Below are 23,489 nucleotides of genomic sequence, written 5' to 3' on the forward strand. Positions count from 1 at the left end.
CGGAAACCCAGCACAGCGCCCCTTGACTCCCGAGTAGACCCGCCGGGATCGCAAGAAAACAAGAGGAGGCAGCCGGGGAGGGGGGAGAAGAAGGCACTGCGCGGTGTTCCCTTCGCGCAGCGGGTCGGAGAGGGAAACCCCAGCAAGCAAGCAAGCAAGCCTGCCCTTTTCACACGTGACACGCGAGGGCGGTCCTGCGCCCGGGCCCCGTTGTTCCGGGGGCGGATTTTAAGCCGGTCGCCCGAGGGCTCTTTCTCTTTCTCTCTCGCCCCCTCCTTTCCTCTCCTCTCCTCCGGCGCCAGGCGTTTTTGGGGATCCCCTCCCTGTGCGCAGCTATGCGGACTTGGGCGCAGCGCCTGTCCCCCGGGCCGGTGGTCTTCTGCCTCTGCCTCCTCCTCCTCCAGGGCCGGCGGATCGGGGCCGACACGCCGGCCAACTGCACGTTTGAAGACCTGCTGGGCACCTGGAAGTTCCAAGTGGGCCAAGGCCGGGGAGCCCCGAACCGCCACATCAACTGCACCGACGTGGGTAAGTGGGGTGGGCGAGCGAGGGGGCGTGCGTGTGTGTGTGCGCGCGCACGTGCGCCTGATCCTTTTTAAAATCACAAAATAATAAGATTTTTCTCTTTCAGTTTTCGACTCCGACCTGGATTGCACCCCGCCAGGCCTGGGAAGGCAATCCCAGTGGGTTTCCTTGTACTGGTTCCCAACCCTTCCCAGTGTCCTTGGACTCCAACTCCCAGAAGCCTTCACCCCCGAGCTATGACTGGCCAGGATTTCTGGGAGTTGTAGTCCAAGAACATCTGGGGGGCGGGCAAATCTACGTAGCCGGGCAGAGGATTGTAGCCGCCTTATTAGGAGCAACCCCCTCCTCTCTTTTCCAGAATTTGGAAAAGTTACTTTAGGCTAAACGCGCGCACGCATACACACACACAAACACACACACAAAAACAGAGAGAGCAGGGGATTCTGGGTGTTGTAGTCCCAGAAGTGATTTTCCCCATATCTTGTCTTTTCCAAGCTAGACAGTCTCTCTCTCTCTCTCTCTCTCTCTCTCTCTCTCTCTCTCCCTCTCTCTCTCTCTCTCTCTGAGCAGGGGATTCTGGTCGTTGTAGTCCCAGAAGTGACCCCCCCATCTCTTGTCTTTTCCAAGCTAGACAGTCTCTCTCTCTCTCTCTCTCTCTCTCTCTCTCTCTCTCACACACACACACACACTCACTCACTCACTCACTCACTCTGAGCAGGGGATTCTGGTCGTTGTAGTCCCAGAAGTGATTTCCCCCCATCTCTTGTCTTTTCCAAGCTAGACAGTCCCGGTGACAACAAATGTCACTTCGGACTCTCTGTTTTCAAATTCTAAGAAAGGGTTAATTGCAGAGGCTTCAACGGGGAAAAGGGGGGTGGCTGGGGGGTGTAGGTAAATAACATGTGATCTAGCCAAAAAAGGAAGCACATTTTAAGATAAAGTTTTGCATGGATTTTTTTAAAAGTGTGTTGAATTTATTAGGGCTTAAAAGGTCGATAAATTCGGATAGATTCTAATCTTTTCTCTCAATCAGCCTCCCTAGAAAAACAACGGTTTGCTTTTCTCAATCTGGTTCAAAGTCTATTTAAAACCAACTCTTTATCAGCCTTGCATGGGCTGGGTGCTTTGCCTCTGCAGCCTCGGTTTGTGAAGGCATGTTTCGGTCTTGTGCTTAATAGACATGGCTCTAGCTTTTTATTTCTTTTATTCATTTCTTAGTTCAGATTTATAGGCACCACTTTTTCTGAAGCTACTGCAGGTATGCCTAACATCCTTGGCTGTCCTCAATTTTGTTCTCAGAACAGCCCTGTGACGTAGGCCAGGTGGAAAGAGTAATTTTCCCATGGTCCCCCATGTGACTCAGAAGGTTCTTGGGTGGTTTTCCCAAGTCCCAGTCCAGTGCTTTAACCACACCATGCTGCCCTCTTTTCCCTCCTCCTCCTTTTTCTTCTTTTATTACTATTATTGCAATTTTATCAGATCCAGAAATTTGTAGTGAATTCTATTTGCATATTATAGATGTGATAAGCAGCTATTCTAATTGCAGGTTCCGGTTCATTTTGCTTGTTTTGCACATGACATATGGTAAATGTCAAAGCCAGGCCTATTAAAGCATGTGTTTCTCTTGTGATTTCTTTTTTTTATTCTGCATTTGGCTGCATGCAAATATCTTCATGCCATACAGATCACACATCAGCTAGAGCTGGCTTGCTGTTTTGTGGTCCTCTTGCACCAGAGGTGATCTTGTTTTGTCCCAGTAGAAGAGAAGACAATGTTGTTGGCCCACAACCGGCCCAGCTAGAGTAGTTTGTCTAGCATAAGGTATACAGTGGTGCCTCGCTTAGTGATGTTAATTCGTGCAGAAAAAATCGCTGCTAAGCGATAACATCGCTAAGCGAAATAAAAAAGCCCATAGAAACACATTAAAACTCGATTAATGTGTTCCTATGGGCTTAAAACTCACCTTTAAGCAAAGATCCTCCATAGCGCTGCCATTTTCGGTGCCTCTAAAACAAGGAATCCGTCCCTGAAAACAGCCAGTGGCCATTTTGAAACCACCTATCAGTTGTGCAAAAAGGGTTGCTTTGCGATGATTGCTTCCCTGCGATCATCACAAAGCGAAAACACCCCATAGGGACTATCGCAAAGCGATCGCTTTTGCGATGGCGAAAAGTCCATCGCAAAGTGATTTCGTCACTAGGCGGAGCGATCGCTATGTGAGGCACCACTGTATTTGAAATGTAAACCTATTGAGCCAGAAAGTGGCTTGTATTTTTGTGTATATTTTTGTGAATCAGCTACTGTAACTAATTGGTATAGATACTGTATGCAAGAATCCTGGGTCTTTATTTAAACCTTTTGACGTACTCTGGCATCCGTGAATGAAGCCTATCTCAGAACTTTCTCTCCAAATCACCTTTAGAAGCTTCTCTCTTTTTTTCTAAAACAGTAAAACAAATCTTCCAGGTCTGTTCCATCCTTCTGAAATCTCAATTGAATGCATGAGAATTTCCTTCTGCAACTCCCAGAAGCCTTCACTCACTAGATGTGCTGGCTAAGATTTCTGGGAGTTGTAGTCCAATAACATCTGGGAACCCATTGTCAGGAACCACCCACCAATAACATTGTTATTTCATATTAATAGTTTTTATTCTGCGTTTTGTGAGCCGCCCAGAGTAGACTATGTCTAAATAGGCGGCATATAAGCTTAAATAAATAAGACCCCGGGGCATCTAGGTTTGGAGATAAATCCAGGAGCACCCCCAAGCTACACATCTGGTTTCCCCTCCCCCCAATGGGAGTGTAATCTCATCCAGTTCCAAATAGAACAGAGGATTAATGGGGGAAACTTGGCCTCTATTACAATACTGCAAGGCTGGGAAAACTCATGACCAATAAATTTTCCCCCATATAGGCCACTGCCTGGAACACAGCTTTTAAAGAAGTAGCTGTGTTAGTCTGTGCATGCATCTCTGCAGTCAAACCAAACCAAAATGGAAAGCAAAATACATGGTGTGGCATAAGAGCTTTGTTAGCAATAAACCTCTGATGGAGTTTAGCAGACAAACATCTTGGTGGGTTCGTTGAGTCGAATGTATGGCTATCCCTTTCTCTGATCCGCACGCTCCTGTTTGCATGGAGCAGGGGCTTCCGGCTTTCCCAGATCTTTCTGAACTGCAGCCTCCTCCATCAGTAGCCAGCAGTGAAGAGTTTTAGGGCAGATCTAGTTCATTTGGGGAGTTTCGGATTTTTGCACCGGTTCTTCTTGGACTACAGCTCCCAGAAGACTTTACCAGCACAGCTAGTAGTGAAGGATTCTGAGAGTTTTACTCCAAGCACATCTGGGGACCCAAAGTTGGGAACCACTTCTTGAGGGTTCTTCCAGATGTTGGCTGCTGAGTCTGAAATGCAAAAGGGGGAAGTAGAGGGAAAGGAGTGTTTATATGGATGGAAGCAGTGGTGGTTTGGTTTAACATGCTCTGATTCTTCTCTGTGACTTCCTTAAAAAATACTTGCACTTTGCTTTTTCCCTTCCAGTCACGGGTTTAGAAGAGAATGCTAAGAAAGCAGCCCTGGAATTTCCCCACCTCCAGGGTGTCACATGAGAATTGTCAGGAAGTCAGTCATGTAAAAACAATAAATTCTTTTTTCAGCCTCTAGTAGTTTTAAGTAGCAGAACAAGAAATATCTTTTGGGCTTGTCTGTGAGGTCATAAAATTTAAGCCTGGGCAGCTGAGGGTGCCAAAATTTAGAGGGTGCCCTTCTGAAATCTGGAGGCGAATCCATTCTTGAGTGTTAGGAAAATAAAACAAGCTACACCTTCCAGCCTTATTCACATTACTTTTTCATCAGTCTCTTTCTTTGCTCGTTTTTTCCACTGTCCCACACTCCTGTGTATTGGATGTGATGTAACTGTTCCTTGAAGACAGACAAAATACCTAAGGACAGTTGTGGATTTACCGTATTTCCATGTATAAGACGCCCCCACTTTTCTAATCCAAAATTAAGAAATCTAAGTGGGGCTTAGCAAGTGCAGGGGGAAAGGGATCAAAGCACTGCAGGATCACTTTGATCCCTGTTTTCCCCTCCACTTGTTTTTGTTCTCTCCTCAGCTTACATCCGTGTATAAGACGACCCTCAATTTTTAAAGATTTTAGACAAAAGTATAGTCTTATATGTGGAAAAATACAGTATTTTTACTCTGATTTGGTATTTTGCCCAGCATGTTTTGATTTCAAGGGAAAGACCTTCCTATATTCTTTTCACCGGCTTTACCTGAGCCCAGTTGGAAATGTTGATGACGACGGATTGATTGAAATGCTCATTTCCAATTGCTGTTGCCTTTTTAATACTATGGAATGTGCTCAGCCTGGAGTTATGGCTCTAACTGATGGACAAGCGCACATTCTTTTTTATTCAATGAGCAAACCTTAGTGAAGTACTTTTAAAGCCTACTGATTTCAAGGAAAGAGCTTTAGAGGGTTAGGCTGCATCTCATCTTCCTAGGGCCAAATCCCTGTGAGTAAAGTGGTTTGACTGCAGTACTGCAGTCGAGACTCTATTCATGGTCTGAGTTCAATCCCAACAGTGTCGGGTAGCTGGCTCAAGGTTGACTCAGCCTTCCATCCTTCTGAGAATACAGAACTGGTTCTGTGTCCAGTTTTTTTTTTAACACACATTGCCACGGCTACTGCTCTTCTTGCTACATTGAGTGCTTGACCTCCTATGGATGAACATTCACTTTATGCCTTCTCTTTAGGTCCTGTGGAAAAAGAAGTCATCGTGAGCCTTCAGAAGGTTGACATTGCTCAGGACAGTCAAGGGAACTATGGCTTCTTCACGATAATTTACAACCAAGGTTTTGAAGTTGTGTTGAACAACTACAAGTGGTTTGCGTTTTTTAAGGTAAGTGTTCCTACTTCCACTTCCCATTCCTTGTCATGTTTCCTCCACAACGTGGTGGGATTAAAATAGAGGCTTTGAATTGCTGCTGTATTGCTTGAGTAGGTTGATTTGTCTTTTCCCCTATGGAATAATAAAAAGATACAGTATTGTTGTCAGTTGTATTTGAAGAGTGGGCCAAGTAGCAGTTGGTGCTTCATCTTCTAAAATATTTAGTTGTTCTTATTAAAAATCTAGGTAAATGATCAAGAGCAATACATAAATAATTGGCATTTAATCTTTAGAGTATGGGGGAGGGGAACAATTTGATTGGATAATAAATTACTCACCATGCAGTTCCTGATTTGGTGGTTCTGGTGATTTAATCTGATGACTTCATGGGTTAGCCATGAAGGATTGAACAGAATTGCAGTAACCTTCCTCCAGCTGCTGCTTTTTAGATGCACTGGATCACAGCTCCTGTCCCCACTGGCACTGCCATAGGCCATGCTAGCTGGTGCCAGTGGAGGTTAATCTGAGTGTTCAATTCCCCACAGTTCCTCTCAGGAGAAGATCCAGCCTGCATGGCTTTGGACAAGCTGCAGAGTCCCAGGATGCCCCCAGAAGATGGGAATGGTATAAACCACATGTCTGTATTCTCTATACAGTTGTGCCCCACTTAACGATTGCCCCGCATTACAACAAATCCGCTTTATGACGATGTTTTTGCGATCGCAAAACGATGTTTTAAATGGGGGAATTTCGCTTAGCGATGATCGGTTCCCTGCTTCTGGAACCAATTTTCACTTTACGACGATCAAAAACAGCTGATCATCAGGTTTTCAGAATGGCCACCGGGTGCTTAAAATGGCTCCCCGCTGTGCTTGGGGATGGATTCCTCGCTATACAGGTACCAAAAATGGCCGCCATGTGGAGGATCTTCGCTGGACGGTGAGTTTTCAGCCCATTGGCACGCATTGAAGGGTTTTCAATGCGTTTCAATGGGCTTTTTAATTCCGCTTTACAATGCTTTCGCTTAACAGCAATTTTCCTGGAACGGATTATTGTCATTAAGCGAGGCACCACTGTATAGAAAACCCTGGAAAGAGTCTCCCTAAGTCAGAATTGACTTGATGGCATGTAGTTATTACTATTAAGAAAGGCAGTAAAGTTCAGTGCCTGTCAAGTTTTCTATTCTTTCTCCTTGTCCTCCCTTGTGTAGGAGAGGGTAGTGAAACTGGAAATGGGAGTCAGTGAGGGGAGTGGGTGGATGTAGAGAACTCTTCCTTCTATACGTGGTGAATCGACACCAATTTGTAATGCCCGAGTTAACCATTAGTGAAGCAGAACGTCTTCATTCTGTCTCTGTAGGTGCAGAAACTTTGCAAATTATATATTAGATTTCATTGGATGTTCTTGTTTGCATTTGTTTGAACTCTTGAAGCAGAGGTTTTGCCAACTGTTAACCACAAAGCATGTGTGGGAGGAACAAGAAGAACAAATTCACAGTAAACTGAAGTCTTGAGATGAGTGTGATTAGAATAAGTAACCTCATCAGTTCGTCCCTCCAACCACCATCCTCTTCCGGCTGTCAGCTGACCCCTTCGTGCTCCCTTCAGCTCACCCCATCTTCCTCCCCTAATCTGTCACCTCTTAACCAGACTTCCTGAGCTGAAGACCACCATTTCTGTTGGCAACTAGAATGATGTGAGTTGTAGTCTGTGTCATGAGCTCAGGCTTGAGGAAGGCCATTAAACATGTCCTCCCTCCATTTCGAATACAGGCCTAAAGGATAACATTTACCTACCTGTGTTTATTTATTTATTTTGTTAATTGTACTCCATATCCCGGTGATGAATCCCGGCAAGCTTCAGTGTGCATGTATACACATCCAACCTTGAAACTAGCTGCGCTGGCTGAGGAACTGGTGTAAAAATATAACATTTCTTAGTTTTTGATGCGCACAGTAGGGCATCCGTATATTACACAATGGTCAGAATAATGTGCAGAGACGTTGAGATAAAAATCTCCCTGCCTATATCCAAGAAAGCTCTTAACCAGGCACACTAAGATTTTTTTTAAAAAAAGATAACAATCCTTGTGTCTTTGGGAACTGTCTTTTTCCCTCTGAAATTTGGTGTAATCGGAGCCTTAGCAGATTGACTCAGATCTGGAAAGAGCTGTTGTTAAAAAAGCCCACTACCATTCTGAAATGGGCGTTCTCCACCGTAAAAGTGGCTCTTAGGGCAGACCAGGAAAATTTCCTCTAGCGGTTGAGTTCTCTTCTGCTCGCAGTCCCATTTGATGAGTAAGCTCCTGTTTGCCTTTTGTGGTTTCTAAGAATGGTGTGGACGACTCTCTGAAAGTTGCAACTCGTGATCTAGTGCAACTAGTGCAAAGTCTCGGCCTGTCGCGGAAGTGTTTCGATGTGTCTGTAATCTGATCGTTCCCTTAGAGAACTCTTGATGACTTTGGAAGGGTCAAGTGATCCTGAAGGTCCAGCTGGTCAAAAACGGAGCCTTCACTCTTTGAGTCAAAGGGTGTTGTTGCTTTCTGGTTTTGCAAGACAGACATTATGCAGTTTAGATTTTGGGGCTTCCTTTATACTGTCTTGTTTTTGCCAATGCATGTGGAGGAGGTGGAATAGGATGCTAGTAGTTAACAGCGAAGCACCCACACTGCACTATTTTATTGTAGGTTCTGCATCTAATAACATTAACACCAAAACACTATACCACCGAGCTCTACTAATTTGCAGCGTAAATAGATGCGAGTCTCGCAGCTTCTTGCTTTTGGAGAGATATAGAGGATGAAAAAAAAGTCTTTTATCCTTGCAATGAAATTTCATGGCATGAGATCTTTCCCCTCCTTGGAAATATAGGATTTTTTGAAATTATTATTATTTTTCCCCTGGAAGGAAAACCAAGCTCCAAAGGATTGTTACAGATCTTGCAGAGAAAGGCATCTTTCTTGCTCAGAATTGAGAGGAAGGGCATTAAAGTGCAGGATTTGACAATCTTCTGGGCAGAACGGCAAGCAAAAACTGGGAAAGGGGGGGTGGATGTGTGGAATAGGACTGGGCTCTTGGTACAGTATGAAGCAGAGAACTCAGACTGCTGGGGGGGGGGGAATCTTGTTGGAGAGTCTCAGCATGGCAAGACCCAGAAAATAGAAGCAAAATTTGCTTTGGTATTCATCACATTCTATTGTAGTTGAACAAGTGCTTTATTTTGCTGATTTAAGATTCACTTCTGTTTTTCTTAAATTGCTCAACTTCTTTTTCCCTTGCTCAATCTGAACCCCACCCTTCCACCCACTAAATAAAATAATCATGTACCATCAAGTCAGTTCTGACTTATGGTAGCCTTTTTCAAAGTTTTCCAGGTAGAGAATACTCAAATGTGGTTTTACCATTCCTTTCTGGGCCTGTGCAGCTCGCCTGTGATTACATAGGTTGGTTTTACTCACAAGGAGGCACAGTGGGGAAAGTAAACTCCCAAACTCTGGCTCGACAACTGGCTACCTAAACCAGTAAGCTATCCAGCCGGTGCCCACCTGATGATTCAAAAATGGTCTGGTCAGAATAATCCTTGCATTTGAGTCTAGAAACTTACAGAGACAGCTAAGAGTCCAGCTCATTCCAGGCGCAAGGGCTAGTTGTTTTGTACAGTTGTGTGTTTTTCCCCTCCTAAGATGCAAAGGAAAAAATGGGAGGAAGGGTTTGGAAAAAAGACATAAATATTTATAACACGAGCACTGACTGAATTGCAGCATTTGAGCAATTAAAGGTCTTAACAATTGAAGAATGCAGGAAAGCCCAGGTTCACATCTACAGTGGGGTCTCTACTTAAGAACTTAATCCGTATTGGAAGGTGGTTCTCAAGTTGAAAAGTTCTTATGTTGAATCTGCATTTCCCATAGGAATGCATTGAAAACCATTTAATCCGTATCTGCTCTTTTCCGTCCATAGAAACTACAGTGGAACCTTTACTTAAGAACTTAATCCGTTTTGGAATGGTGTTCTTAAGTTGAAACATTCTTAAGTTGAAGCAAAATTTCCCATAGGAATGGACTGAAAACCAATTAATCCGTTCTGGCTGTTTTTTTGTTATGTAGAGGTGCGTTCGTACATTGAAGCATTAGTTCCCATAGGAACTAATGCAAAGCTGGTTAATACGTACTCTACCACTAGGGGGAGAATTTTTTTTTAACCTAAGATGACCTAAGGTTAAAAAAAGAGCAGGAAAGGGTTTTTTTCCTCTTCTTATCTTGGATTTCTGTTCTCAAGTAGAAGCAAAATTTAGCAAATGGAGGTGTTCTTAAGTTGGATTGTTCTTAAGTAGAGACGTTCTTAAGTAGAGACCCCACTGTACAAGACTGCAGGCTAGATCAGAGTGCTTGCGATGATTTTTGTATGGCAGAGAACATGGGGAACATTTGGCCTTTTTTTAGCTGTTGAATAACTACTGTTTCATGCCTCATCATTGATCAGAAATGATGGGAATTTATATTCCCAGTACTCTCACAGCTTCCCACTACTGTATTAAGTTTTGGGCACCATGTTTAGGCAGTATTGAGATGAGGTGTTCCTGTATTCCTGCGATCTTTTTTGCTTCGGAAACCTGCATTGAACTCAGCATTTGCAGTGAAGGACCACAGCTGCTATTTCGAAAGATGGTGTCGAGCATCAGCTTCTTGTAATTGTTTAAATTTGAGCCAGCTTCTTCTTTAAAAAAAAAGAAAGAAAAAGAAACAATCGGAAAGAGCTGAAACCCATTAAAATATACCATTAAAGGTTTTTTTTCCACCCAGAAAGTTAGAAGGTGTCGTGGTCTATTAAGATCCAAACCTTGGGAACTGTAGTGAAAACTGATAGTTGTTCTTCTCTTCAGTGTTTTTTTCAGGTCCAAGCATATTTGTTAGGAGCTCGGTCAAAGTACAGCTTAAGCTTTCGTGATAGTCCTGTTTCTATCTTTCTTGGGCGCCTACCATTATCTTTAGGGACTTAATGATGATAGGTGACAGATAGAAGACAATTTGCAAGTTCTTTACTGGGATGAGAGGCGAGGCCTGGAGACAGTGCTAGCTACCAACTGAATGTCGAGATAACCCTTATCTCCTCCATGTGAGGCAAAAGGGCAGAGGTTTGAACTGCATCTTGGAGTCCAGAAAAGCTACTTCGTTTGGACTAGGGCTCCCGTAAGTCTCCCAACTAGAACGGCTGGTGGATTTGGGGAGTTGTAATCCAAAAGAGTAACTTTTCCACATGGGGCCTCATCCATAGTTTTGTGCAGAGGATCTCATGTGCTTCACCATTGGCTCACATGCCCCAATCTCATGAGAAGCTAGCTATTTCCCCCCTATTTGAAGCTTTTAAAATTAGTTTTATTGCAAGGAAAATAATGTAAGCCATTGTCCAAAACTCACCCACACGTCGTTTATATTGCCCTCTGCCCACCCTTATCAGGAATGTGGGAGATATGCTTCACAATTAGCTGTGAATGCCTGAATCCATGCATTGTAGTGCATCCTATAAACCAGCGGGCTGGGAAGGCAGGGCACCCCCTGCACGCATGTGCATGTGCGAAGGCATTCGTGCACTTGCGCAAAGGAGCGGTGGGCGCTTCATGCGAAAATGGTGGCACAGCGCTCGTGTGGTTCTGTTCATTTGCAGGCACAAATGGGCTATGCAGGGGGGAGTGCGTGGAGGGGGAGGTCTGTCTCCGCGGCCCAGTCCGGCTCAGGCCACGGACCGGCACCGGGCCGCGGACCGGCGGTTGGGGACCTCTTCTGTATACAGCAGATAAAGGCAGGACAAGGGCCGCCATTAAAGGGGCACTGGAGGCTCACAATTGTAAACTGGAGCCACAATCAACTGTGGTGCATTTGGAATGGCGTCCTGGGACTTCATACCATGAAAGCAACCACATCAAATGCGACAGCTCCTCTCTTCTCTGCCTTCGGCCCTTTTCTTTGCCTGCTGGTCCCAAGCGTGATGAATGATGAGGTTGGCAATAGAAGCTCCCTCCTTTTTTTAATAACTTGAAGCACGAACAGCACATGGTGGCTGCTTCTTCAAAATGATTTGTAATTGCACCTGGCATCTGTCTACGTATAACCCTTGGAAGCGGTAGAGGAGAAATGGCTATTCTTTACTTGCTCATTCATGTCTTGACTGGAAACAGGGTTTCTCAACTTTTATGTATTTATTGGATATTAAATACATATTTATTGATCAATTTTTCTCCTCTCAAGGCCACCCAGAATGATGGGGGTGAAATAAAAGAGATGAAATGTTCTTTAAAAGCAGATGAAAAACAATGTTCAAAGTCACTTTTAAAGACCAAAAGCTTCTTGGGTTTTGGTAGTTTTGGCTGCCCTTCACAGATGGGCTTCCTTTGGAAGGGAGTTCCACAGTTCAGGAATTGCTACAGAGAAATCCCTGCCTTATGTATTCACCAGCTGACATGATGGGACACATCGCAGGGTCCCCCGTTTTAAGAAATGTAAAAATCTCATGCGCCTCTTGAAACGGGCCTTCTCCGATCATTTCATTTTACATTTGAAGCACTGAAGTTGAAGCTTTTATAAATTTAGGAAATAAGCAACAATTTCAGTGAGCTCAGCTTAACTATGTGCAAATAAAAATAGGTGTTATAACTTTACATATATTTTTTTTAAAAAATGACCCATGCCTCTCCTCAAATCTGTCTAGTCTGTCAGATTTCTGCCCCACTCATCTAGTGGCAGTTCACTACTCTGAACTAAGTACAGTGTAAGTCATTGTGAGTGGTGTTTTAATTATTTAATGTTTAATGTTCAGTGAATAAGTTTAATGTTAAATGAATAAGTCAATGGCTCAATTAAAATTTCTGAACTTTCACAATATCCAACTTCCAGGTAGGCTAAAGAAGAAGAAAAAAGAAGAGGTGAAGAGAGCTTCGGGGTCAATGAATGAGACCATCTTAATGGTGTTGTTGTTTGTTTTTTTTAATTACAGTGGTGGCCCGCATAGTGAGGTTAATCCGTTCCGGATTAACCTTCGCTATGTGAAAACTTCGCTAAACGGAACGGGGAAGTTCCAAATGGGCACAAAACTCACCGTTTAGCGAAGTTTCCAGGGTCCGGCAGCCATTTTCGCGCCCTCGGTAAGCGAGGGGAGGGCGCGAAAACGCTGCGCTCGGCCATTTTGGGCGTCCGGCAGCCATTTTGAAACTGCCGAACAGCTGATCTGCGGGCGTTGCAAAGCGAAGATCGGTAAGCGAAACGCTTACCGATCTTCGCTATGCGAGTTTTGCCCATTGGGGCCGACGCTATGCCTCCGCATTAGCGACCCCAAAAACGGGATTGCTATGCGGATTCGTCGTTATACAGTGCGCTCGTTAAGCGAGGCACCACTGTAATGTTATTTAGTCAAGTCATGTCCAACTCTTCGTGACCCCATGGACCAGAGCACGCCAGGCCCTCCTGTCCTCCACTGCCTCCCAGAGTTGGGTCAAATTTAAATTAATGGGTTCAGGCTAATACAACATTTCGAAGTTCTGATTTTTCCCAGCTCCAGTGGATGATGCTGTGGGTTGAATCGGGGAGCTTTCGTGGTCGTCTGTGTGCTTGAGCACCTGTGAACTCCATCAGATCTGACAGACATTCTCTCTCTCTCTCTCTCTCTCTCTCTCTCTCTCTCTCTCTCTCTCTCTCTCTCTCTCTCTCTCTCTCTCTCTCTCTCTTATCCTCCCCAGTATAAAAAGGAAGGGTCCAACGTAACCAGTTACTGTCATGAGACTCTACCAGGATGGGTTCATGACGTGTTAGGCCATAACTGGGCTTGTTTCACAGGACAGAAGATCGCGCCTTCAGACTCTGGAGTCCGTGTAAACCAGCTGCCTCTCGAGAGATCCTATGGAAAGTGAGTGACAGGCTCTCAAGCGAATTCTCTATTTCACCCACACTTGTGTAGTAATGTCACCAGGATCCAGAGACTTTCTGCCTGCAGGGCACCTACGGGCGGTACATTATGTATATGTAAACTCGTGAAGGTGTGAGAATCAGAAAACAAACCTGTTTTCCAACAGGTCTTGTTTATTTGGAAATTATAAGATCATGCATGAAATGGACTTAAGTTCTGGGTCTCAGACACAGAGGCACAGATGTACAGGAAGAGACAAATTACATAGTTTGCTTTTTTTCTAATGAAACACAGAATTTTTCTGTCACTAGGTTACATCCTGTAGTTTCTTTTATTCTCTTTCCTCAACCTTGATGAGTTTGCTACAACAACCTTAATATGTCCAGCAGGACAAGATCTAGCTGGACCATTTAGAAGTTACTTTAATAGGCTTGGAAGCAAAGCAGAAAGACCAAAGAATAATCAAGTAAAATGGAGCTACTTGGATGCAGGACAATTTTTCTGTGACTGTGGGGAAATTCAATCAATACGGCATTTCTACGCATGCAATTTATGCCCCACCACATGTACGAAAAAATATCTAGCAAATGGCTACAATAACATTGTTGAAGTAAGCCTGTTTCTGTTCTAAAATAGTCTTAATTATCTTAACATTTTAATTTATTTTTGACTTGGATACGAATACAGAACCTAATATGTACAGTAGCTCAATATAAAAAGCATTAGTCATAAAGCCTAGCACAGAGTCTCACTTACTTATTGAGACATACATAATATTGATTATACTGATCATACTCTTTTCTTCACTGTTGGACTACAGCTCCCATCAACCACTGCCGGTATAGCTGGCGATGAATACTGAGAGTTGCAGCCCAAGGACACCTGGAGAGCCTTCGCCTCTCTTCTCCCATCTGACACTCTCTTGATGTGTTGGGTTACAGTTCCCATCATCCACAGCCACCAACAGCCATGTTGGCTGGGATGATAGGTTTTGTAGTTCACCCTATCTGAACATTTCCAGGGAGAAGAAGGCTGCTGACGTGGAAGCTGACTGAAATCTCTCAGCTATTCTAGCTGCTGAATTTAAGCCACGCTGCTTCCGTTCTCTATAATGCTGTTATTCTTCCTGTATAAGACCCTAAAGTTATAAACTCCTTGGGGCAGGGGTTTAATGCTGCTGTTAGCAGTGGTCCCCAACCTTGGGCCTCCAGATGTTCTTGGACTTCAACTCCCAGAAATCCTGGCCAGCAGAGGTGGTGGCAAAGGCTTCTGGGAGTTGTAGTTCAAGAACATCTGGAGGCCCAAGGTTGGGGACCACTTCTGTAACCTAGGAATACAGAAGATGACACTGTATTAATCACAAAGCCCTTTGGTGCTGCACCAGAATTTCAAGGATGGGGTGAATTTTGGATAGTTTTGAGCAAGCTTTGAATTGGCACAGCCGTGCTTGGCTGAAGCGGCATTATGACTTTTGTAAATTCTCGCTTGCCTGTCTTCAGACGTCTCCAGAAGCCCTATGTGAACAACTTTGACTTTGTGAAAGCCATCAATGCTGTCCAGAAATCATGGAAGGCCACAGCCTACAAGGAATACGAAACCCTCACCCTGGAAGACCTAGTTCGGAGAGCAGGTGGATCAAGATCCAGAGCGCCCAGGTAAAAAACGCCTGCCATGATGGGGCAAGAATTGCAGTAGCCACTGCCTTTTTTGCACGGACGTTTAAAAATCAGGAGACTGGGGCGGATTGTTTGTTTCTTTTTGCTTAACTGGCCAGTCCTTTTGTGCTTGCTGTTTGTGTGTGTGGGCTTGGCGGCAGAAAGAAAAAGCACACTGGTCTTCTGTAGGGGCCTTTTGTGCAAATTGTAGAGACCTTGATGATTTAAAAAAAAAACTTTCCTTCCTCTCATATTGGAGGTGAGGAATCTTGGGGGACAGGCTTGAAAATTCGAGGCAATCTAAATCATAGAGAACAAAAAAAGTGGTGTGTGGCTTATACAGTGGTGCCCCACAAGATGATGTTCATTCGTTCGCAAAAAACGCTGTCTTGCGAAAACATCACCTTGCGAAACGTGGTTCCCCATTGGAATGCATTGAAATCTATTTAATGCGTTCCAATGGGGGAAAATTGTCTTGCGAAAATCGTCCATAGAAAACATCATCTTGTGAAGCGCAACAGCGATCGCAAAAACCAATTGTCTTGCTGATTAATTGTCCCGCGAGGCAATCGTCTTGCGAGGCACCACTGTATACAGCCCTAGAGTGCTTAAAAGACTATCTGGGCAATTTACAAGTTAATTATGCAGGCTATCGTTCCTGTAGTGTTCTGGGTACTCATTTTACCAATCTTGGAAGGATGGAAGGCTGTGTCAACCTTGAGCCGGCTACCTGGGATTGAACCCTGGGACATGAGCACAGTTTTGCTTGCAGTATGGCAATTTAACCACCGCGCCATGAGGCTCTTAATGCACTGAAAATTCTTCATATCTTTGCATTGTGCCATGAGGTGGGGGCATCAGGAGCCAGGTTGTAAACCACGCACTGCCGTGCTGTTTTGGTGCCTGTATTGAATTATTTTGATGGGTTTGTGCAGAGACACAGTGTGGCATGTTTTGCCAGATGCAACATGTATTTGCCACTGGACATATATTTGCATCTAAAGCACAAACATTTTTCAATTTGACCTCATTAACCATGATTCACTAATCCACCCCATCCTACAAAAGAGGCAGTGGTATGGAGTTTCCTTTCTTTCCCCTTGCCAACAAGACTGAAGTATTAAGTATAATTTAGCAGTACAGTGGTGCCTCGCACAACGATGAATTCACACAACGATGCCTTTTTCTGTTAAATTTGCTGCCTCACACAGCGATGTTTCCTATGGGGGATTTTCACACAACGATCTCCCTTTTCGCTCCTGTAAAAGTGTCTTACAATGTTTGGAAGCTGTTTTAAATGATTGCAATGGTTAGTCCACCTCCTGAAACCTATGCAAACTGATTTTGGTGTTGTTCTGACACTTCGTTAATTTATGATGATTTTTGGTTTTTTCCATTGGAAACCATTAGACAGACCATCCAATGGTTTCCTATGGAGAAAAAACAAAAAAATCATCATAAATTAACGAAGTGTCAGAACAACACCAAAATCAGTTTGCATAGGTTTCAGGAGGTGGACTAACCATTGCAATCATTTAAAACAGCGTCCAAACATTGTAAGACACTTTTACAGGAGCGAAAAAGGACTTCGCAAAGGCATTGAAATGTATTGAGTCGGCTTCAATACATTCCAATATAGGAAACATTGTTTCACTCAACGATGTTTCCTATGATTTTCACTGAACGATGGCAATCCGTTCCAATTGGAACGGATTAACCGGTTTTCAATGCATTCCTATGTGAAATGGTGTTTCACAGAACGATGTTTCACACAACGTTGATTTTTTTGGAACCAATTAACATCGTTGTGTGAGGCACCACTGTAGTCTGCTGTAGGATTGCAGCTGCTGCCAAAAACAATTTTATGGTAAACTGCAGAAAAGCCCAATACTGGCCCACTGTTAAGGTTTGAAAATAGGATGTGAAAGAGAATCTGGTATAAATAGCATCAGGATAGCGGCAGGATAGATGCCCCCCGCTATTCTGCTAAGCAAGTGCTTGCTTGAGGAATTGCAAGGCAAAGCAGAAATATTCCTCAGTGTAGGATTTCTGTGACTTTATTATTTCCTTGGCATAACGAGAAATCCTGTGCCCACATGCACTTGTGGAGAGTTTACAATGGTTGTAGAATTTTAACGCCACAAGGAAAGAAATCCACGAGTTTTTCTTCTTTCCTTCCAGACACATCTATTCGTGTGCTAAGCAGTGGGGCTGCACTGTCTGGCCAGCTGCCCTCACTAAGCCTCTAAATCGGGGTGAAATCTAGTTTTTCATCTCCTATCTTGGAACCGTCTTTGTTCCATTCTGAAAAGAAAAAGTTCCTTAAAGAACATAGTAATCAAAGTCAGTATAGTTGTAGGATGTTTGCAATGGCTGGTTTTGCTCTATGTAATTAATTATAATTATTAATTAATTATTTTATTTATATCCCGCCTATCTAGTCAATAGACCACTTAGACGGGTTCTATTAGATCTGACTAACAGTAGATCCAATGTGGATTCCCTGTGTTGCATAGCGGATAGAGGAACAGACTAAGACTTTGGAGAACTGGGTTCGAATTCCCGCTCAGCCATGGAAACTGACTGGGGGAGTGGATCTGGTAAAACCATTCCTTAAACATCTCGCTTACCTTGAAAGCCCTCTTAGGATCGCTATAACTCGGTTCTAACTTGACAACACAAAACACCTATGCAATTCTCGATCCAGATCAGTGCCACACATGACACAGCGGCCACTCAAGTGCTTCTTGCAAGCAGGACATGAAAGCAGTAGGACCTGCTGCTAGGCAATCTCACCAGCTGGTGGTTTAAATATTCAACAGGCTGCCTTGGAACATGAGCTTTCATCATCATCATTATAATCATCATCACATTTGTATACCATTTTCCATGGTAAAACCATGTACGGAATGGCTTGTAGCAACATCTTTTATAGAAACACAACATTTCCAGATAATTCAATAGCCATGACTGGTCATGGTTTAAATCCGGTTATACAGATTGGCTAAGTGCTTCGCATTAATAAATGTACACTAAATGAAGTAACACAAAGTTCATGGAAAGACCTAACCGAAGAGCAATGCTGTCTTTTCTGAGTCCATTCAAATGTAGAAGGAAACTAACGCTTTCTCTGTGCAGCTAAAAGTTCTCTGAGCTACAGGTTCTAATGATGCCAGCCCGCTCATGGTCTCTATGCCCCCCACCTTCAGCTGCATTTTTTTTGTCATTTGAAGTTGGTAAGGGTCTCTGCTTCCCAGGCTAGGTGGAATATGCCAGGCAGAGGAACACGGGACACATCCGGTGTGGTGTTAAGCGTAGAGTGATAAGACTAAGTTTTTGAGATTCCAGATCTGTTCTTCATTGAGTCCTGAAGCTTCTGGGTCACCCTGGGCTGGTCACTCTCTCATCCTGTCCTGCTTCAAAAGATTGTTTTGAGGAAAATGTGAGGAGATGGAGAATTGGTGGGATGGGCCTCAGGCCAGGGAGCGGCCTAGGTTACATTGATTGCTAAAAAAGTGGGAGACAAATTTCTCTGATGAAATACTCAGCTGTCTTCTTGCACATTTCACATGGCAGAGGGTGCAGGATCTGGGACGCAGCATATTAAACATCATTTGAGAATTCCGTTTTGTCGGGTCAGGTAGAAGGATTCTGGAATGTGACTACAGAAAAGTTTCAGTGGCAGGAAGGATGGACCTTTTACTGTAATTGGAAATAAAGCAGGAGCGGGGGATACAGGGATCAGCCGGAAGCACAGATTACCGGCTTGCCCCGGGCAAATCATAGAATCACAGAATAATGGAGTTGGGAGGTACCTGTAAGGCCATGGAGTCCAACCCCTTGCTCAGTGCAGGAATCCAAATCAAAGCAGATCTGCCAGATGGGTTGTCCACTTTTCCCTTGAACGCCTCCAGCATTGGAGTGCTCACCACCTCCCAAAGTAATTGGTTCCATTGTCGCACTACTCTTAACAGTTAAGAAGTTTTTCTTGACAGTCATCCAAAATCTGGCTTCCTGTAACTTGAGCCCATTATTATGTGATGTGACAAGATTCTAGCCAGAGAGTCTTAGTTGTGGGAGGTGAAATAAAAATGAAAGAAGGACAGAAGAACAAGCAAAGGCAATCCAAAGATTACAACTCTTCCTTCTAAGTGTTCCTCTTGTCCTTGGCATGGATTCCAACATACAGAGTATAAGTTGTTGTTGTTGTTGTTGTTGTTGTTTGTAGGCCAAAGCCTGCTCCTCTGACTGCAGAACTAGTTAATGAAGCTTCGATTCTCCCTAAATCCTGGGACTGGAGGAACGTGAATGGAGTCAACTACGTCAGCCCAGTGCGAAACCAAGGTATGGCACACCCTTTCCAAAAACACTTTTTATTCTGCAAAATGTGTTGAATAGAAAAATAAGTACACTTCTCCCTTGAGTTGCCTGTGTCTGACCAGCACAGTTTTGGTTATACAGTGGTGCCCCGCATAGCGACGTTAATCCGTTCCAGGATTAACGTCGCTATCCGGATTCGTCGCTATGCAGGGGGAAAACCCCATAAGAATGGATTAAACTCCGTTTAATGCGTTCCTATTGGGGAAAAACTCACCGCTATGCGGGGAATCGTCCATCTGGCTGCCATTTTCGCCACCTGGTAAGCGAGGGCAGGGTACGAAAATGCTGCGGGTGGCCATTTTGTTGGCCCGGCGGCCATTTTGGAACCGCCGATCAGCTGTTCCCAAAACATCGCAATGCGAAGATGTTTTGCCTATTAAAACTTTTTAAATTCAGAATAATTTTTTATCATTTCGATTGGTATTTCGGCATAGACTTCAGCCAGACACCCACTAATTTGAGATCTTAAAATTATCATTTTCTCCGACTCTCTGACAGAAAAATCAGCACACGCTCTTTCAAAAAGAGTTAAAAATGCCTCTGGAGAGTCTCCTTGTTTAAAAGAAGGAAATTTCTTCAAATCTGCTTTTGACAACTGCCCTTCTTCTGAATTGGAGTTTCTATTATTGTTATTATTCTGATTTAACAATTCTAGCCTCCTAAGTTCAAAAGGGGGGCCTGGCGTGCTCTGGTCCATGGGGTCACGAAGAGTCGGACACGACTAAACGACTAAACACACACACACACACACACAAGTTCAAAAGACATACGCTCTTTCTCTAGAGCAATCTTCTCCCTTTCTATTTCAGCCTCTCTGTCCATTCTCTCTTTCTCTACCTCAATCTGTCTCCTTTTTTCCTCCATCTCTAGCTGTTTCATTCTGTATTCATGTGCTTGCGCTAACTCAAACTTTCTGAGGTCTGTTAACTCTTCTCTAGGGGACTCTTCCTCTTGAGCTGAGGAAAATCTTTTCTCTCCTCCATTAAACTCTTCATCTGAACTAGCTGCCATCTCAGCAGATCTTGGTTCAAGTTCAGTTTTTCTACTACGGGTTAAGGGCATTTTATTCACAAAAGGCTCTTCTCTCAATTTTCAAGCCTCTGTTTAAAGTCACTTTTTTTCTGTGCTATTGGTCTGTGATATATAGTTGCAGCCTTCACCAGCACACAGCTAGCAACTGTAACTATGCTTCTTTGGCTTCTGCCCCTTAAGCTGGGCCTCTTGCCAAACAAAGGTTACTTTATTATTTTGCCTCTGACACCACTCTTAAATTAACACAGCTCTACCTAAACCTAGGTTCTGCTGCTTTAAATGGAGATCCCTCAGCTTTGCTGCCCTTGGTCTTTGCTATGTCCCCTCAGAGTTTCCCTAAACTCTGGACACGCTGACCAAACCACCACAGCCTTTGCCTTGGGCCACTCTCCCTCACAAAATGGACTCTCCAGAGCTGGACAAGGAAACTCAGTTTTCACTCTGAAGTTTTAGCGCGCCTCTACTAGGCTCTGCTCCCCTTGAGTCAGGCCCTAGAACGTAACCCATGCGCTCCACTTCAGATGACCCTAACTGAAGACCTTCGCTCTGATCACTTCTGCCAAGGCTTTACTGGACTACTCGTATCCCGCCACTGGACACCAGTTTTATTGTAACGGCCTCCTCATACGTCACAAAGGGGCTATTACCTCACACTCACTCACACTTAATTCACGCTGCCACCAACCATTCCCAATGTATGATTTTAAAATAAAAGAACTTGTGTTTATTGTGTACAACAAAAGGAATGGTAAATCACTTGAAGAAAAATAATAAGGCAATCACTATAATAAAGTAACACTCACACACACTCTCTCACAGACCCTCACTAGATAGCACAGTTCTTACTTCACAATATCTGGTCCCTAACCAGCCCTATCTCGAATCCCTATCATGTCCCTATCTTGTCCCTATCTCTAATCCCTATCTAAAGCACTCACACAATTCACTCCCCTTATATACACTAGCTCCACCCCTTATGTCCCACCTTCCGTCACGCTATTAGCAGATGACATACAGCTTCAGCAGTGACGGACAGGTGATGTCAACGTTACTGTAACACTTGGGTTTACCATAAAGCTGGCTGGATAGCTCAGCAGAGTCAAAGGTTGGGGGTTTGATTCCCGATTATGCTTCCTAGGGAAAGAGCCAGCCTGTGTAGCCTTGGGCAAGCTGCACAGTCCCAGAATGTCCCCAGAACAAGGGAATGGTGAACCAGTTCTGTGTGTTTTGTCAACCTGGAAAACTCTGAAGAGGGTCACCATAATAACTTGACAGCATGCAATTATTACATATTACCATAACTAATAGCCTCGGGACCTCTAGTAGAAAATAAAGCTGGTTAGGAAGAGAGTTGACTTCCTGAATCATCACGTTTGAAGACTCCTTTGTGTCTTTTAATCAGTCTTCGCGGTGTGCCCTGATCTTATTTGTCCACGGAGCATGAGATCTCTAATGTAATTTAAACTTGGTTGCAATTGAATTTGTGGGGAAGAATAGAAAAGCGATCGCATTCATAAATTATCTTAGATTGCTGCTGTTAACTCTGGCGTTAATGCCACCCCCGCCTGTCCATGTCAGTGCTGCTTAGTTAGCCATCAAACATGTCATCATGCAATTTATTTTGTTGATATGAGAAAACCCTTAGTGTGGCAGGTTTGTTTGTTTCTGGAAATGAGTTGGTGGAATATGATCCGTTGACAAGGTAGTTTGGATGGTGAGAGAAGTCTGAAATTTCCTCAGAGCTTTGAAAATTATAGTTTATCCTAGAATTTCCAGAATCCCCAGTCAGCATGGCCAAAAGAGATGCTGGGTGTTGTAGTCTGAAAAAAAAAAACATTTCCCAAGTCCCAAAACTTCCAAGCAGTTTAACGCATTCTCTTCTGGTGCTCATGAAAGTACAGTGGTGCCCCACATAGCGAGGTTAATCCATTCCAGATTAACCTTCGCTATGGGAAAACATCGTTAAGCAGAACGGGGAAACCCATTGGAACGCATTAAACTTCGTTTAATGGGTTCCAAATGGGCCCAAAACTCACCGTTCTCCGATATTTTCCCATGTTCCGGCGGCCATTTTGGGTGCTCCGGCAGCCATTTTGGGTGTTCTGGTGGCCGGAAGTGGCAGTTTCAGAGGGAATCATGGGGGTGGACAGGAAGTTAAAGGGGGAATCATGGGGTCGGACAGGAAGTTAAAGGGGGAATCATGGGGACAGACAGGAAATTGAAGGACCCAGAACAGGAAGAGAAAGGGGGAATCCCAGCTGCAGCCACTTCAAAGTTTGTTTCCACAAGGGTGGGGGGGTGGACCACTCACTCGCGTGCCAAAAGAAAGGGCTTCACATGCAAGATGTGGCACGCGTGCCATAGGTTCACCATCACTGTCCTAAGCGGTGGCTCTGTAGCCAGGTGCCTAAGCCACTGAACTATCCAGCAATTCTTCATCACTGAACAATTACAGTTCTTATTTTCCAAACAACGACAGTATACTGAGAACAGCTGGTCTAAGGACTTTCTCTTCATTTTGATCCATTGTTGTAGCCTGGCCTTCTCAGCATTTATGTCTGGTGATGTCTCTCCCTCTCTTCCTGTCAAGCTACAAAAAATCTTTAAAATTCACAAATCATTAAAAAGGTTCCAATTAAAAATTGAAAGTGTAATATATTAACAGCATTATTTAAAGACTATAAATCAGTTCCAAAAAGATTTCCCCATGTCAGTTACCTCCAGGCTCCCCAAAAGCCGCTCTAAAGGAGTATTTTTTTTCAAGCTGGTGGCAGAAGGAAATTGGGGAGAGACATAGGCTGGTACCAGATGCAAAGAAAGCCTTCTGTTGATTCTGCAGCACATATGTTCCGCAGCACACACCCCTGTGGAACTTAATATTTCTGAGAGCTGGTATGGGGAGGTATAATCTGTCCGATAGCAGTGACCCAAACTTGCTCCTTCTCCCAGAATTCAGCCAGATATCCACACTCTAAAGAGAGGCAACTTTTCAGAGCTGTAGCCTTAAATTCCTTCACTTTGTGTATATGTGGGGGGTGCACACCCAGGACAGTGCCAGGGTTTGGATGCTTATGAAAATTCTGATGGAATACATACAGCAGTTCAGAGAT

The 23,489-nt window shown here is 44.0% G+C and overlaps 1 protein-coding gene across 1 annotated transcript in view; it reads left to right on the top strand.

The window, feature by feature from the left end:
* The first annotated feature begins 212 nt into the window (after positions 1-212).
* The window catches only part of CTSC (cathepsin C), a 31,798-nt gene continuing 8,521 nt past the window's right edge, over positions 213-23,489 (top strand). The window contains exons 1-5 of the mRNA XM_020778804.3: positions 213-528; positions 5,285-5,430; positions 13,146-13,312; positions 14,812-14,967; positions 19,196-19,311. Of these exons, the coding sequence (XP_020634463.3) occupies positions 336-528; positions 5,285-5,430; positions 13,146-13,312; positions 14,812-14,967; positions 19,196-19,311 (778 nt within the window). The 5' untranslated portion in view covers positions 213-335. The remainder of the gene's footprint in view (positions 529-5,284; positions 5,431-13,145; positions 13,313-14,811; positions 14,968-19,195; positions 19,312-23,489) is intronic.

Source organism: Pogona vitticeps, chromosome 3, assembly GCF_051106095.1.
Source record: "Pogona vitticeps strain Pit_001003342236 chromosome 3, PviZW2.1, whole genome shotgun sequence".
In the NCBI taxonomy this organism is placed as follows: domain Eukaryota; kingdom Metazoa; phylum Chordata; class Lepidosauria; order Squamata; family Agamidae; genus Pogona; species Pogona vitticeps.